Source organism: Myxine glutinosa, chromosome 5 (assembly GCF_964187855.1).
Source record: "Myxine glutinosa chromosome 5, kmMyxGlut1.1, whole genome shotgun sequence".
Taxonomy (NCBI): domain Eukaryota; kingdom Metazoa; phylum Chordata; class Myxini; order Myxiniformes; family Myxinidae; genus Myxine; species Myxine glutinosa.
The window spans coordinates 135394192-135411317 of record NC_136265.1 but is presented as its reverse complement, the minus strand read 5'-3'; the positions used below and the strand labels follow the sequence as shown (position 1 = coordinate 135411317).

Below are 17126 nucleotides of genomic sequence, written 5' to 3'. Positions count from 1 at the left end.
GCGATTGCTACTACCACGTAGGATTCCTACGTGAAAACGTTCGCCATAACGTGGCACGACGTGATTAGGTCACAATGGAATGGGCATGCACTTATTCAGCATTAATCTTAGAGGTTTGCACCTCATCTGTCACAACTGAATCTCAAACAATCATGTTTGGGTTTCTTGTTGTGCTCACAGCCCGAAACACTTCAGAGCAGCCCGTTTTTTATGGAATACTTTGAAGTACAAATGAGGTCTTGTTGCATCTGAATTTTAACACCTTGCTTTGAAAGATGATGATGCAAGTGTTGGAGAATGCTGGAGGATGTTTTATTGTTGTTGAAGTTGCTTCCTGACATGTTTTGTACTGACAGGCGAGGCATTGAATATCAATCGATGCTTTGAAGCTGCCCAAAGGTGAAGATTGCTTGTTAGGAAGAGTTTGACTAATTTTGCGAGACGAGTGCTCATTGGGAAAGTTTTCCCAGTTGAGTACTGCAATATGCATTTTCGAGCAAACCTCTCGTCGATTCCACTTGAGTGGTGAACAGCTTGGTTGTTTGCCGTGCTTGAACATCTTCAGATTTATTGCCAGGAATTTAAAATTTGAGTTCAGTTGATTGTTGCTGCTGTTGTACACAGGTGTTGCAGGGTTTTGGAGTAGTTGTTGAAACCCGAATCCTATCCCGGTTCCTCCTGATGATTCCAATGCAGTATTTGTCTTCCATTTGATTTCACTAATGCTTCCATCCCATGTTTTTGAGCCTACTTGCACTCGCATGTATTTTGTTTTTGAATGGGTCAGCCATGACTAGCTAACCAACTCATGCCTACAACCGTTGTTAGGGATTGAGTTTGGTGTCATTTAGTCCTTTTCCAGGAACGTCGTCGTTGCACTGAGCCAAAAGACCGGTCATGGATTGACAACGCTGTCATTTCTCTCCATTTCCTGCCGGTTTTGGACTATTTGAATGATCTCGGCAAATTGCCACTGAAGCAAGTCAAGCCAAAAGACCGGTCATTGTTCCTTTATTACACCTGCTGTAAGATCGTTTATGCTCATAACCTAAAAAACTACCCCCAAGGGATTACTTTTGTTTTATTAATTTTTTTGTCAGGGCAGTTTTTCATTTCTGTTTTTCCAAGTTCCACCATTAAATTCGTATACAGCGCCTTGATCGTATTCCAACGTCGCAACAGATTTGCAACAAAGGAGGAAGAGACCAGCCCAACATGGCACATGTTGCACGACTAGAAATTCTGCCAGGGATGCAACCATGTCTTGGCAACCAAAGCAGACAAAGGACGAGCTAATGGCAGAGATGAGGTTATGCAATTGCAAAGAAATGGATAAGTAACAATGATAAAATGGATGGAGACTGAAGAACGTGGAGGAATGGAAAACCAGTTTTTATATTTCCATCGCTTGTCTAACTTGACCTTGCCCTTTCCACTTAAAGTTGGAAAGTTGCACCCAAAGCTTATTGGGTACAAGTTGTACTTTTGAAAAGGCAACATGAATGACCTAAATATTACGTCGGCCTCAAATCTAGCAAACACGAGTACATGGCAGAGTTTGGAGCGGGGAGCTTGTCGGGATTCACTAACGAATGTAAAGCAGTATTTGGATGCTATTTGGTCTGGATAACCTTTTTCTTTTTTTTTTTTCTTCATATACGATGACTTTAAAGAAATTTACCCAATGAGCAAAGGACACTTCTTGAGAGTAATTTTAACTTGTCACTGTAGAGCTGGATCAACATGTTTCTCACCAGCTGTAATGTCAGCTTGCAAAGTAGAGCTATGGAGCAGGTGCAGGTGTGACATGCGCACATAAAAGGCATCAGCGTCATAAATTTATCCAAATCTGGAGGTGAGACGAAGGGATTATGATTATGGTGATTCAGGCATCTAACCGGGGTAGCTAAGGAGGGTGGGCAGATTCTGGCTTGGACACCTCCTGGCTATATTGACGGCTAACCAGATCTAACCTGGGAAAGCATTAATAAAAAAATAAACAAGTAGAGATGCATTCAAAGTACACCTCCCCCAGTTTAAATATATAAATATCCTATAGCGCAGCACAGAGACTATTGGAAGTGTACAATAATGAATTGATTAATGGCATAATTCAAATCGATTAACAATAATCGTAAAATAATTTCTTATTTTAACCACCAGTGTTTCATCTGAAACGAACCTTTTGAAAATTAATTTAAAAAGTCATTAATCGGAAAAATATATAATTGACTAATCGATAATCAATTACATGATTAATCAATAAATCTAAAATATCCTTTATAGCCACATCACTTGGTCACTGTCGTGTCCAAATATCAGCTTCCGAGCTGAAAAGGTGCCTGAGATATTGGCCAGATGAGAAAATAAATAAGTGATTAATAACAAACATAAATGAATAATAATGGTAAAATAAATTATTAATCAACTGGCCACTAGAATACCTAAAGCACCACCGTTTCATCTGAATCTAACTTTGCTTGCTCACTATTGTGCCGAAATTTCAGCTTCCTAGCTCAAAAAATGGCTGAGATATTGCCCGGACAAACAAACAAACAAACAAACAAACAAAGAAAACAAGTACAGATACATTCAAAGTACACCGCCCCCATGCCAAATAAATAAATATCCTCCAGCGTGGCATTGCCGGGGCGCCTCCGGCGCCTGGCAATACCACCGTGCAGCTCATGGAGACTGTATTGGGAGGGAGAGGTGTACAATAATTACTCCTGCCAGGGAGTAATGCATTCGTTTGTGTGTTCGTGTGTTTGTGAACAAGATATCTGGAAAAGTTCTGAACGGATTTGGATCAAAGTTGGTTGGATGATTGCCCTTGGGATAAGGAAGAATTGATTATTTTTTGATGAAGCTCAGGATATTATTCCAGATCCAGGAATTTTTTTACCATTGGAAGACAGGGCTCAGCAGCGGCCACCCACGGCGGGAGTATGCGCTCTACTGAGTGGCATTCTAGTTGATTAATTGCATCATTAAAATCGATAAACGGCGATTATAAAATATTTTCTTAATCAATTGGCTAATAGCATACGTAAACCACCAGTGCTTCATCCGAAGCTGTACCTTTTTGAAAATTAATTAAATAAGTCGTTAATCAAAAAATAATAATTAATTGATCCAAATAAATAATCGATTAATCAATCAAAAATATCCTTAAAAGCCATCACTTGGTCACCGTCATGCCCAAATATTAGCTTCTGAGCTCAAAAGGTGCCTGAAATATTGCCCAGATGAGAAAGAAAATGATTAATAATGAAAATAAATAATTAATAATAATAAAATAATTAAATAATTGATCAACTGGCTAAAAGAATACCAAAACCACCACCGTTTCATCCGAATATAACTTTAAAAAAATTAATTAAGTAACCAATCGAATAATTATATAATTGATCAATAAAGCAAAAATAGCATTTACAGCCAAATCACTTGGTCATCGTCTTGTCAAAATATCAGCTTCCGAGCTCAAAAGGTGCCCGAGATAATTCCCAGAAGAGAAGGGAAATAAATAAGTACTTAATCGATAATAATTAAATAACTAATTTTTAAAATACCGTTTTTGCCAAAGCACTTGCTCACTATTGTGCCCAAATTTCACCTTCCCAACTCGAAGGATGGCTGAGATGTCATCCGGACAAACAAGAAAACAAGAAATCTCAAAATTCTGTGCCCGGTGATGACGTCGTGCAGCGCCTGGAGATGGCATAGGAAAGGAGCGGTGTACTAAAACAAATGTTGAACTTTACCAGCTGAGATATTTGCAATTATTTGTTTCAATAGGTAAACTTTTTGTTTTGATGTTTTCCAGGTTTACAATTGCTATGATCTCTGTTGGTGAGTAGAAATAGTTGGAAACGATAAGCGTCAATCCCAACTACTCTGACGATGGATTTGGACCTGAGCTTCCTCTCTGAGGCAGAGAAGAGGACTATCCTTGGAGTTATTCAGAGGAATGAAGAACTGCAAAATTCTGAAGCAACGCGTCTCAAGTGAGTAATTCTATTTATTTTGTTTAGTATATGCCCACAGCGGACTTGTGTATCCCAGCCGATAGTTATCTGGAATATTCTGGATTTTGCAAGATGCAGGCTGGAATTCTCTGCTTCAATCGGTTTATCTGGAGAGGGGTGTCGGGGGATTGTAAATCCCAACACTTCTGCAAGTCCCACATGCGCATTTTCTGTAATGCTTGTGAAATGCACCGCTGAACTTTTCTCGAGTACATGCCCGTGCTCCTCGGAGCTTCATTATCCTTCCACCCTTCCACCTGTAGGAAGCTACGTAGAGAATTGAACCAGGTGAAGCGCAAAGGAGCACGGCACGGTGACAAGTCGGCCAATGACAAGTCATGTGCGCGCTGTCAGGCCAGTTTGGGCTTCCTTTTCAACACCGGGCAGCAGTGTCCGGGCTGCAATCACATGGTGTGCACCGATTGTCAGGTGCCCACCAACGATGCGGCCACAAGCGATGCCAACAGGGGACAGGGTTTGAGCACCACCCAGCCATGGTGGTGCATTGTCTGCAGCAAAGAGATGTGAGTCTGCAAGGCGTGTCGTGGGTTAAAACGAGGAATGTTTAAAGGTGCACCGGTTCTACCATCCTTTCTCGTGTCAAGAGGGGGGGAACTGAGTGCAATTGGCAAAATAATGATCGTGGACTCAATTTTGAAGGACCATTGAAAAATCTCATCTGGCAAATTGCCTGCTGGTTGTCTCGGAATTCAACCACACCTCAATCTTTTCGCTACTGTTTTTTGTTTGCAGGAAGATAAAGGCCGAGACTGGGGACTGGTTCCGTGAATTGTGCAAGAAGCGTTTTGGTGGTGACCCTTTAGGCGTGGAGGTTGTTAGACGATCAATCAGGCATCGATCGGGTGAGGGATGGTGCACGTGTACGTGTTCGTTCTTTGGAAGAAAAAAAAAATCTAGACGGATTTTTATTTTATTTTTTCTTTGAGCACATAGTCCAATTTGTTTTTTGGGAGAATAAATTGGTGAGTGCCATATGTTGTCTTATTGAAAAGTCTGATGCATTGCATTCATAGCATAAAATCTGTGCTTTTGGCCAATTAGTTAATTGGGGGGGGGGGGGGGAGTGGCAGTGAAGCGAGTCCTCCCCAATCCCCCCCCCCCCCCCCCCCCCAGCTGTGAGATTGCAGCGAGTTGAGAATTTCTCGAAGTCTGCCAATGTGTAATACTTGTATTCAGGGATGCTGGAGCGGCAGAAGGGCAAAGGGGGCACAATATCATTGGGGGGGGGGGGGGTGGTGCCTGGTCGGGGGATAATTTAATCACAAAGGTTTAATTAGACTGAAATTAAAATGTCCAGGCCGAGCATTGAACTTGCAAATTAGAATCGCCCCGTTTGCTGTCTGTCTGTCGTGTTTGTCCGTGAGCAGGATCTCAGTTATGTAGGGATTTGAATGAAATTTGGTGGACAGGTTGGTTGTGCCAAGGAAGAATTAATTCAATTTTGGTGAAGATCCAGATACCTTTTTTTTTTAAATGTGATTATTTTTCCCCTGTTGAGAGGGATCAAAAACCATATATTGCATGATACTTTGGAGTTCTGGATGGATTCCGACGAAACTTTGTGGGCAGGTTGTGTGTGACAAGGACAGGTAGATTGAACTTTGGGGAAGATTCAAATCCGGATCATTTTTTTTTTGGAATTCTTTGCTATTGAGATGTGGGACCAAAAACGATATACACTACATAGCCAAAAGTATGCGGACACCCCTTTTAATAAGTGGATTTGGCTGTTTCAGCCACACCCATTGCTGACAGGTATATATAATCAAGCACACAGCCATGCAATCTCCATAGACAAACATTGGCAGCAGAATGGGCCAAACTGAAGAGCTCTGACTTTTAACGTGGCACCGTCATGGGATGCCACCTTTCCAACAAGTCAGTTTGTCAAATTTCTGCCCTGCTAGAGCTGCCCTGGTCAACCATAGGTGCTATATTGGACTCTGGAGCAGTGGAAACGTGTTCTCTGGAGTGATGAATCACACTTCACCATCTGGCAGTCCGACGGATGAATCTGAATTTGGCGGATGCCAGGAGAATGCGACCTGCCTGAATGCATAGTGCCAACTACAAGGTTTGGTGGAAGAGGAATAATGGTCTGGGGCTGTTTTTCATGCGGGCGGGCTAGGTCCCTTAGTTCCAGTGAAGGGAAATCTTAACGCTACAGCATACAATGACATTCTAGATGATTGTGTGCTTCCAAATTTGTGGCAACAGTTTGTGGAAGGCCCTTTCCTGTTTCAGCATGACAATGGCCCCGTGCCAAAGCGAGGTCCATACAGAAATGGTTTGTCGAGATCGGTGTGGAAGAACTTGATTGGCCTGCACAGAGCCCTGACCTCAACCCCATCGAACAGCTTTGGGATGAATTGGAACACCGACTGTGAGCCAGGCCTAATCACTAACATCAGTGCCTGACCTCACTAATGCTCTTGTTGCTGAATGGAAGGAAATCTCTGCAGCAATGTTCCGACATCTAGTGGAAAGCCTTCTCAGAAGAGTGGAGGGTGTTATAGCAGCAAAGGGGGGGACCAACTCCATATTAATGCCCATGATTTTGGAATGAGATGTTCGATGAACACATATGGGTGTGATGTTTGGGTGTCCACATACTTTTGGCCATGTGGGATATATCAGGATATTTCAAAAAGTTGTTGATGACTTCGGAAAAAACTTGGTGGATGAGTTGGTTAGGCGATGAGAGCAATTCGATTAGATTTTGGTTCAGGTCTGAATCCAGATCCGGCCCATCAGTGGGATACAAAAGGTAAATTGTTCAACATGGCGGAGGTATGCGCTCTACTGAGTGCTGTTTTAGTTATTTCTGCCATTGTTTTTTTTTTTTTTTACCCATTGTAATGCTGCTTTTGATCTAATCTCATTTGAGGCATGGAGCATCGACGGGGATCCAAAGAATCTGAGACGTCTAATCGATCGGCTGGGAGCATGCAGGAGCTTCCAGATTCACCTCGATCAGCCCGTTCAGTTCAACTGATGAGGTTTGTGTTACCTACACCTACAGGTTGTCTTGTGTAAGTAAAGGATGAATAGTTTGTCAAAACAAGTTTACTACTCCTGACCTTGCCTGCTACCTGCTACCTGCTAACTCGTGATGTCAATGGTTGGCTCGTGTAGAAGTCACCCAAAATGCATTATGCACTTCCGTGTTGCATCCTTTGTCTGATCTGGTACGTTGTGGGGGGTAGGATGTCTGCGAGGGATCGGTGCTTGCTTGTTCACATGGTGCAGTCATGTTTATAGGCATTCCATGGGACTTTTCCCATCGTGCTTTCATTGGGTCATTGCCAAAGTTTAACTTCACGGAAAGATTTATCTGCATTCGGAGCAGATGACAACGCCATCTTGGAGTGTGTGGGGTGACTATTTGAGGAGGAAGAGGACGGGCTCACATTTGATGTTTTGAAGTACTGGGTGATGTTTTATTTGATTGTTCAACTTGTTTTCAATCTTAGCAGTAAAGGGCCATAGTTTAGTTCGAGGTGAGAATCCTCACCACCACCGTAACGTGTATTCATTCAGCTTCGTCTTTCTAGTTACCAGGGCCGGACCGCTGAGAGCCAGAATGGGCCCTGAGACAATTAAACAAGTGTTGGGGCCCCTTCCAGCTTTTTTTATTTTTTATTTTAATGAACCTTTACTTTCCGTATTTCGTCAGAACAAACACATGCCATGTTAAGGAAAATTGGGGCGTTAGTCATTTATTCCTATATGCTGATTTGTTTCTTAACCTATTTCATCCAGATGGGGTTTGGCTGACTTTCCTGTGTTCGTTTACATAATGACCGCAATTATCATGATGTAAATTGTTCCCACAATAGTTTATTTCATGAGTGAGGGTGTTACTCCCCATGGCAGTGGTATTCCAGGGAATCGGCCTGAGTGGTTGTTGGTTAGGCACCCCATTGCAGTGTCGGCTTTAGCTTTTCTCATTTTCCTTTGTATGCCATCAGTTTTGTGTGTTTAAACATGAAAATGTTGTTGTTCTGTCTTAACCCTTTGAGTACGGATGACGTCCAGTGCCACAACCCGCGAACAAGTTTTGTGTACGGATGACGTTGCTACACGTCATCGACTCTACCTATAAATAGATCGTCAGTACGTGTTTGCATTCCCGTAACAAAATTCCAAATTTATCCCTTACCGGGGGTATTTTTATCCAAAACAAATCCCGTACTCAAAGGGTTAAGAGGTGTCGAAACTGATATATCTCTGAGAGCAAAATGCTTTTGTGGGGTCTTTTCAGAATTCCTGAGGAACCCAAAGAACCTGAAGAGAACTGGGACGCTATGAGCATGCCGACAATACATTCTCATCGCAGCCATCGGTCTGACAAGTCGAGGCAAGGCTTCGCTGCAAAGACCTTAATTTATATCTTTCATATTTTGTTTGGTTGCATTCTGATCTCAAAGGCAACCTGAAATGTTGAGGTTACCTCTGATAACCGTTGACCTTTTTTTCTTCTTTTTTTTCCTCAAGGGCGACATCAGGGACTTCTCGACACATCGACCGAAGGAAAGCATCCGCCATTACACCTGCCCCCAATAAGGCCACGCTTGCCTCCATTGCTGAGACTCAAAGTCCTCATAATGTCCCTGTAAAGGAGTCTCCCACTTCCTCCAGTAGCACCACATCCTTGCACTTGGAGCCTAGCCCCGATCATCAGAGAAACACCGCTGAAGTTGCCATGAACGACGATCACTTAAAGGGACCCTCCCCTGTAAAACCACTCAGTGGCTTGCGTATTGCCATAAATGCCCATCGTTTCATTAGAAATGTTCGGAAGCGTCACTCTTCTCCAGAGGAAGTGACTGCAGTTGTCTCGGGGACGTCAACGGAACATCTCGAAAGCTCACAGCCTTTCGCCCTTCCGGCCCCTGTTACTGTTAGCAGCCATGTTGAGAATGCTGACGATTCTTTAAAAACTCGCAAGGAAAAGGCTTCCTCGGAGGATGAGGTGCAAGCCGGTGACCTGCGCAGACCCACATCCCCATCGCTTAATTCTGAAAGTGGTAGCATGTATTCCGAAATCGATCGATTGGATCGCTATCTGGATGAAAGTGCTCGTGAGCCTGATGACGGTGATGACGCCAGCATTGCTTCGGCTCTTAAACACTATCCTCGTTCGTCAACAGCGTTCGGGGTGAGTCGACTTGTCTCTTCGATACCTTTGTGTCATTTATATATACTAGGGCATTGCCCGTACTATATCTATATCTAAAATTATATCCCCCCCCCTCTATTTGCATGAAATGGTTTGGTCCAAAGCGAACGGCTTGCGAGTACGGTGACAATCCCCCCCCTCTATTTACATGCAATGGTTTGGTCCAAAGCGAACGGCTTCCGGAGTTTGGTAAAGAAAAGAAATCGCCATCGCGTGCACAAACGCGCAGGAAAGCGAATGAATCGCAAATTCGGTTTTATTAGTTTTAAAACATAGTTTAACGCCAACATAGTTTGCAAACGTGAAATAAATGAATACGCTCTCAAATGTGCCATCCGAGGCAGAGTGTGTCCTCCACGTTCGGCACACGCGATCGTTCGCTGCTCTCTGATTGGTTGAATCGTTTTTTGGACATAGCTCGGTAAGTAATTGTCCGATTAATATGAAACCTTGAAAAGGCACATCCTCAGGTCCCCAGCAATATACCTGGCAAGTTAAAAGTATATCGGACCCGTGGTTGTCGAGAAACAGCGGTCACAGACAAACAGACGTACAAACGTACAGACGTACAAACAGAGATTACTGGAATTATAGATAGATAACTTTACCCTTCACCGCAAATGTTTCCTCAACATTGTGCTTCCATAGCCCTGGTTTTATACAGAGCCCTTTATACACAGCGTTTGGCCAACTCGGTAATGGGCGCCATGTTGGAGCCCTACGTCAAGTGCACGCGCGCGTGCTTTCAAGTGTGCATGCATAGTTGCATATTAAGTCTATGCGTGCATGAAACTTTCTGCTTTTAGAGACAGGTTTATTTTTATGTTCCTGAGTTTCATTCATTGTTTAGTCACTTTCGGGCTTAAACATGGCGCCTGTTGTCACGTGATCGCTAAAAACTGAAACCGAGTTGGCTCTGGTTTTATACAATCAGTCGGTTAGTGTGACATTTGACCTTTATCATTTTGGTTTTAGGTTTGATCCCTTATCTTTATGCGGTGTCAGTTGCATCAAGTTGAGATGTTTTAAGTCTGTTTTACTATTTCTTTTTTGGTTTTTTGGCACTGGAAATGCCAGAGGCAATTAAACAAGGAGAAAGGACAATAGGTGTCAAGTTGAGAACCTGTCAGGTGAACTTGCGCTTTCTCAACTCCTTAACTGTGGGATAGTGAGGGTGGAGGTCAAACTGTTCCCATCGATTGTTCGGGTTTGTTCTTGGACTTCCTTGGTTGACATTCGTAAACTCAGCTCTGGAAGCATTATTGACCTACACATTTCTGATTGCAGAAGCGGAGAGAACATGCTCCTTTAGCAATCCCAGAGATTGTGGTAAATTCAAAAGAGGAATGCTTTAAGAACGGCGTCGACGACAATTCGATTTCTGAGCAATCTTCGAGGGGGAGCCGTGCGCAGTCGGAGCTCGACCTGCGCAGCGTGGGCAACGGAATGAGCCTGCGTAGTGTTTCGGTCCCCGATTTGGTAAGAACTCGTTTTAATTTGGGGATTTGGGTTAATCGTGTTTATGAACCATTTGGTGATACGAGTTTTCATCCCAGTGAGCTTTTGGACTATAACTGAGGTTGCTTTTGATTGAAGGAGCCATCCCAGTGCATTGTGGAAATATCTGGAATTTGAGATTTGGTGGTGGTTGCTGTTGAGATTTGGTGGTTGTTGCTGTTGAGATGGGACTTGTATCCCATTTTCATTTTGGAATGTTGTATTGTACCATTAATTTATTTCTTTAATCATAATTGTGTGGTCGAGTCGAAGGTGATGCACTTTTCTGTGATTGTAGGTCAAACGGTCGGATGGAGGAGAGGACAGCGAATCGGACATAGACCAGTTGGTGTCGCAACATCAGGGTCGGACAATGAGCCAACTGTCTGGAAGCAAGCTCAAGAGCCGAACGATGCTTTCTACTGTGAGGACACACCTCCAGCAGTCATGCTGTTTACACAAGAGGGATACACCTGGATTGATCTTTGGCAAAATGGTGCAATGATAACTGGCCTAAAAAGTCAACTTTTGGGCATTTTTAGTTGGGAAAAGGGCGAGAGTGGAGATGGTGAGAAGGGATGTGCTTGTGGGGTTTGGGGGTTGAATCTCAAACTTCTGAGCAACTGCTCAAGATGTTTTAAAATAAGTCTGCACCTTACAGGCCAGCCTGCTGAGTGCCTATAGTGATGTGGATTTTGGCAACGTTGACGTACAGGGGGACCTGCTTTGCTCGCTCCTATACGATTACAAGATTGGGACATTGTGTGTGCACATACACAAGTGCCGGAACTTGGCAGTTGCCAACACGAAGGTCAACACATCGAACCCGTAAGCACATGTTCTTCACATTCTGACAATTTTATCTGTGCACAGTTTGTCGTCATAAGATACCATGTGGCAAGATTGCAAGAGCAACTTGTAGCATCGATGTAACCCATTTGTAAGAAATCCAACTGGTTACTACGGTTTGGAAATGAGCATTTTCATCTTATTAGTGGGAAAAAAAAATTACATGCTTATTTTTTATTTTGATCTCTTGCTCCTTTTGTTTCTTCTTCTTCTTCTTATTCTTCTGCTTCTCCTTCTTCTTTTTTTTTTTTTTTTTTTTTTTTTTTTGTATACAAGATCGAGGCTCGTGAAAGAGCGAACATTAATCACACAGAAAGACAAACCGACACATAAAACATATAACATAGGGAGCGGTAGACAAGATGGGGAGAGAGGGGGAAGGACACAAACACAACATTTGAGAGCAGGGACCTTTTTTTGTCTTCTTGACAAATTAAGAAACTGACTTTTTATCACCAGTATTTGGTTGATGCGTCTTGTCTCACGTGTCAGGTATGTGAAAACGTACCTCCTGCCAGACAAGTCACGAGCCAGCAAACGCAAGACCTCCATCAAACATGCCACCCTCGATCCAATATACAACGAAAACCTGAAGGTAACGGGAATAGTACCGTGCAGCTCTCTTTGTATTCACTTCGTTACTGTAAAATGGAAAGGAAATGTCTGGTTGCATCTCTTAAAATGACGATCTTGCGACTCTTAACGAGCATCCTCTGAGTCTGGGAAGTCGGTGGTTCGAACCCCAGCCGAGTCCTACCGAAGACTTTAAAAATGGTTTGAGCTTGCTTGGGGAAACAAAACTGCATTTAAAAAAGGATAGAGCATGGCCAAACAACCATAGGTTTGTGACCATTGCACAAGCTTTATGGGCCTCATGCCTGCCTCTTGACGAGGAATAACTGATTCGATTTTGGTGAAGATACGGATCTGGATACGAGAGTTAAATATAAGTGATTCTTCACCATTGAGTGATAGAGATAAACCAATATATAGCAAGATATTTTAAAAAAAGTTATGGATGAGTTGGTTAGGCAACAAGAATAAGCTGATTAGCTTACAGCTCGGGTCCGAATCTAGATCCAACCAATCGGTGGGATACAAAACGTGAAATGTTAAACCTGGCGGAGGTATGTTCTCTACAGAGTGCTGTTCTATTTTTTGTTCGAACCTTCACCCCGCTCCACCCCTCCCCCCCCGCCCCACACCTTTTCCCCTCCCTAAGTTTGAATTGCATTTTTCTGCTTCTTGCTGGTGGTGTTGGATCTTGTCCGTTTCCTGCTTTGTTTGATACAAAGGCCGAACATGTGCCGCCCTGACCCCCCTCCTTGCTTTGTTTATCCCCTCCCCACTCCACCACCCCACCCATACACACACACACAGTACCCCATTTCCCAGAGTCAGTTGGTGACACGTACGCTGCAGTTTTCGGTGTGGCACCATGACCGCTTTGGCCGGAACGTCTTCCTGGGCGAGGCGGAAATAGATATGGACACATGGAATCTTGAGAACCGCACCAAACATTGGCTTGCTCTCCGGCCTAAGGTAAGGAGTAGTTTGAGGGATTCCAAAATTGGTCACGTGCATCATTTCTATTTTGACAATCATTCCTGTGACATGCCCCTTTTATATTTCTGAACATGGTGTGATGGACACCTTTTAAAATGTATATATATTTTAAATCTACCAATTCACCACCCATCTATCCACAGGAGCACGTGTAAATCATACCAGCGATTTTTATTGCCCAAGGATTGTCACTCTCCCACCGGTAGCATGTTTGTGGACTCTCTATTTAATACACCCTTGAATTTGGCCTTGCTCCTCTTCCTCCCTTCTATTACCTCTGCCATGTGCAAGCCACCCCAGGTCACACCTGTTCCTTTAGAAACCTTTACCTTCCCAAAGTCGAGACTGTCTACTCAACTTTATGAAGTAGTCCCCTTGTTTTCTCGATTGTAGCATCATCTCCCTTGTCTCGTCCTTATTTCAGTCTTTCAAAAGACCTGCCATCTACACGTGCGGATTATTTTCCCATTCTGTTCCTCTACGGCGCATTGGTACTCATTTGTTCCTCATTGTGAAGGTCCATCCACCGCATACCCTTTGTTTGTAAACCCATTACCCTTTGTTGTTTAGCTCCTCCACGAGCTGACACCATTGTATAACTAGAGCTTCCAGGGAAGCAGAACTCAACTGAACTCAACTGACTGGACAACTTTAAAGTAGGTCAGTTGTTAGATAAATGAAATATTCCATAATCCTAATCCATAAATATTTGTGGACGTTAAAGTCTTAACGTCGTTTCGGAGCTGAAAATATGGCGGCCTATGGCGGCCATTTTGTGATGGATCGGGTTGGAATGCAATAGCAACCTACCGTGTGTGGTAAGGGTTAAACATTCTAAGTTTGATCAAAATCTGTTCATAGTTGTGGACGCTAGTGTTAACGTCGTTTTCATGACCAAAAACAAAATGGTCGCCTAAGTCCGCCATTTTTCAACGGATCGGGCTGAAATGTAATACCAACCTGGTCCTTGGGGTAAGGATGCTGCATGTCAGAATCAGTTGATATTTGTGGACGCTGGAGTGTTAACGTCAAGGTTAACAGACGACACGACGACGACAGACGGGTTCAGTATGTGATGAACTCAACTGGACGGTAGTCCAGTTGAGTTAAAAATGAATTTAATATCGACATCTCTGCAAGATGTTGACCCTCTTCCCTAAAGAATGTATATCGTCCATTATAGCTTTACCTTCCTCTCCATCTTGCATCTTCCACCCTTATCCTCTGAACGTTTACTGTTGACTACGAGTCATTGTGAAATATCCAACTGGCGTTCTTGACCCTTTATTTTGCTTTAATTTATTTGCTCGCTCATTGATTCATCGGACCTCCAACTGTACTCGTTAGCGAATGTTTCCCTCGCCCTGTGAATGCAGATAAAGATGCCGACAGATGCTTTTCCTCAGTACAAGGGGGAGTTGCTTTTGGGCCTGAAATATGTTCCTCCAGAAGACGTAAAAGAGAAATCTGTTCAAGTAAAAGGTGAGTGCCCAAAATGGTACCTTTGAAAAATGTTTTAGGCTTTATACTTTGAAATAAAAACGATTGGTGCTTGGGGCTTGCTCTCCAGCAGTGATTATGGAGCTCCAGCCTAGAGATGGACACTACTGTGCTTCGCAGGATGGGGTTAAATTACCCGTTTTTGCTGCTGCTGCTGTATACCTTTTTTGATGTTCAATTTAATTATTTTTGAACTGTTTTTGTGATTTGCCCTCATCTCGCAGAGAAAACTAGTTGGTATAAGCGACCCAAAAACGTGGGGCCAGAAATGAAGGTGCCCAGTACTACGGGGGAGCTGTATGTCCAGGTGAAGGAGGCACGCAACTTGACAGCAGCCAAAGCTGGACGCACTGCAGATCCTTTTGTCAAAGGGTAACGTTGGGCCAATTGAATCGATGCTTGTGCCACTTACAAGGCTTGCGTAATAGTACGAGTTCCTTAACAAGGAACTTCAATATCGTGAGGCCATTAGGCCTATCGAGCTTGTGTAATGGTTTCGAACCTGTGGTTGTATCTGTGCTCTATCCTTTTTAAATAGTGAGCATGAAGCAAGTATGCAGCACGTACCATTTTATAGACTTTGGTACAACTCCGCTGGAGTTTGAATTGTCGACCACCTCGACTCGGTGGACACCCGAGCCATTATGCCACCGAGTCTTGGAATGGAGTTGAGATTAATCATGAGCTATCAAGGGTCTCCATCTCCTCCCAAATTAACGTGGAGGCTTTGCATGTTGTCCTTTGACCCCCAGATACCTGCTGGATGGAAAGACGAAGAGTGAAAAGATGAAAACGCCAGTGGTTTCGAAGGAGGTGAACCCGGTGTGGAACTTCACGCTGGTGTACCCCAATGTGACGCCAGAACTTCTCGCTAAACGTTGCCTTGAGCTCACTGTGTGGGACCACGAAACTATCGTGAGCAACCACTTCCTGGGTGGTTTACGACTCAGCGTCGGCACAGGTTTGTCTGTTTTATTGCCATTTAACAGTTAATCAATTTTGTTTCCCTTCCCTCTCGGGATGTTGTACAATTGTCGTATTGCTTACGCAACCTTTCCTTGCCCATCGTGCTAACACCCTGACATGTACCTCTCATTCCTGATGCCGTTCTTGCCTGGCAGAAGAGGGGGAGGCACCGAAGGAGCCATGGCTGGACTCGAATGAGGAGGAAGCGAATGTGTGGAACCAGATGCTTGACCACCAGAATACTTGGGTTGAAGGCACGTTCTTCCTTCGTCACACAATGGGAGGATCCAAAAACTAATGGGCATTTGGTTAGAGTTCTCAATTTTGTAGTCTATCTGTTTTGGTTTTTATTTCTATTTTTAACTACATTTCCACTTGGGATATTTAAATTCGCCATTCCTTTCTCTCGAGTGGTTATCCCTTCTCAGGTTTCCTATATTAACGTCTCTTGCATGTCCATCCATCTTGGCTGTTGATTTCTTTACCTCTGCCCCTACCTTGCTTGTTTTCCCACATTTCCAGTATTTTGTCTTGTTTTGAGGGTGTGAAGCACTAAATTGGAATGAGACGTGGTGCAAATCGTTTTAAAATATTTTTTTTGATCTTGAAAGGGTTGAGAGATGGGCCAAGTAAGGTTTTGAGTGCAATATGGTTTGTAAGTATTTATAGGCTCTTTGGGATGAGGTTTGTACCTATTACCTTTGTACCTTTGTACCTATTAATGCAGCATGTATGTGCTGCTTGTTCTATTTCTGCTTTATTTGACTTCTTCTTTTTCCCCCCTGCACTGTTACATTAATTATTTTATTATTTTTGAGACTGTTTCGGAGTTTCCACTTCAAATTGCCTCTCGAAATCTAAAGGTTTGGGTTTGTAGTGGGTTGCAATGAGTTTTGTGTTTTGTACAATTTTCTTTTTTATGCTCGTCCCATTGCTTTGTTCACCGTCGTGTTGTTGTTCGTAGCTCAGATGGATATAAGGCTATCACTCCAGAACATGGCACACAGAACATGCCAGAACATTTTTTTTGTTTGTTTTGTTTACTCCAGAACATGGCACTCAATTCAAGCTTATTGGCCTTTTCTTTCTGAATTGATGGAGGCTTTGTGGGTGTTGTCGTTATGAAATATCTTGGAGACTCGGTTGTAGTTACTGCTTTCTGCGGGTTGTGACTGGCATTTTCAATGTGTATCGTTTTATTGTTGGCTTCCATTCCATTGTGGGGGATTGGTGCAGATCTTTTTTCAACTTTGCAAAAAAGTTGATATTTTATTCTTTAAACTGTACAAAATAAAGATTTCTTTTTTTTTGAACAATTGCTTTCTTTTTAAGTGACTTTTTTTTATGGATGTGAAGAATCTCATTTAAAACTAGAATGACACTACTCGACGTCACCCGATATGCCTCCGCCCACAGTATTACATCATTATACATACTTTTACCATGTTTGATTTGAATCCCTTAAGCTGTTCTCAAGTTATCATATTTTTACCTGACCTTTGACCTCTTGACCCCAA

General features: G+C 43.1%; 1 protein-coding gene across 3 annotated transcripts in view; it reads left to right on the top strand.

Annotated features, from left to right (window-relative positions):
* LOC137427029 (synaptotagmin-like protein 4) overlaps positions 1-16925 on the top strand; it is a 31860-nt gene extending 14935 nt beyond the window's left edge. For 2 of the 3 annotated variants that reach the window (XM_068116143.2, XM_068116144.2), the window contains exons 2-16: positions 3827-4007; positions 4292-4552; positions 4782-4891; positions 6937-7048; positions 8314-8409; positions 8547-9210; positions 10519-10710; positions 11027-11152; positions 11390-11556; positions 12070-12172; positions 12958-13119; positions 14520-14625; positions 14868-15015; positions 15396-15604; positions 15765-16925. In XM_068116143.2, coding sequence (XP_067972244.2) covers positions 3904-4007; positions 4292-4552; positions 4782-4891; positions 6937-7048; positions 8314-8409; positions 8547-9210; positions 10519-10710; positions 11027-11152; positions 11390-11556; positions 12070-12172; positions 12958-13119; positions 14520-14625; positions 14868-15015; positions 15396-15604; positions 15765-15907 — 2703 coding nt within the window. In that variant the 5' untranslated portion in view covers positions 3827-3903 and the 3' untranslated portion in view covers positions 15908-16925. The remainder of the gene's footprint in view (positions 1-3826; positions 4008-4291; positions 4553-4781; positions 4892-6936; positions 7049-8313; positions 8410-8546; positions 9211-10518; positions 10711-11026; positions 11153-11389; positions 11557-12069; positions 12173-12957; positions 13120-14519; positions 14626-14867; positions 15016-15395; positions 15605-15764) is intronic. The other variant, XM_068116145.2, reaches the window with a different exon arrangement.
* Positions 16926-17126: the final 201 nt, after the last annotated feature.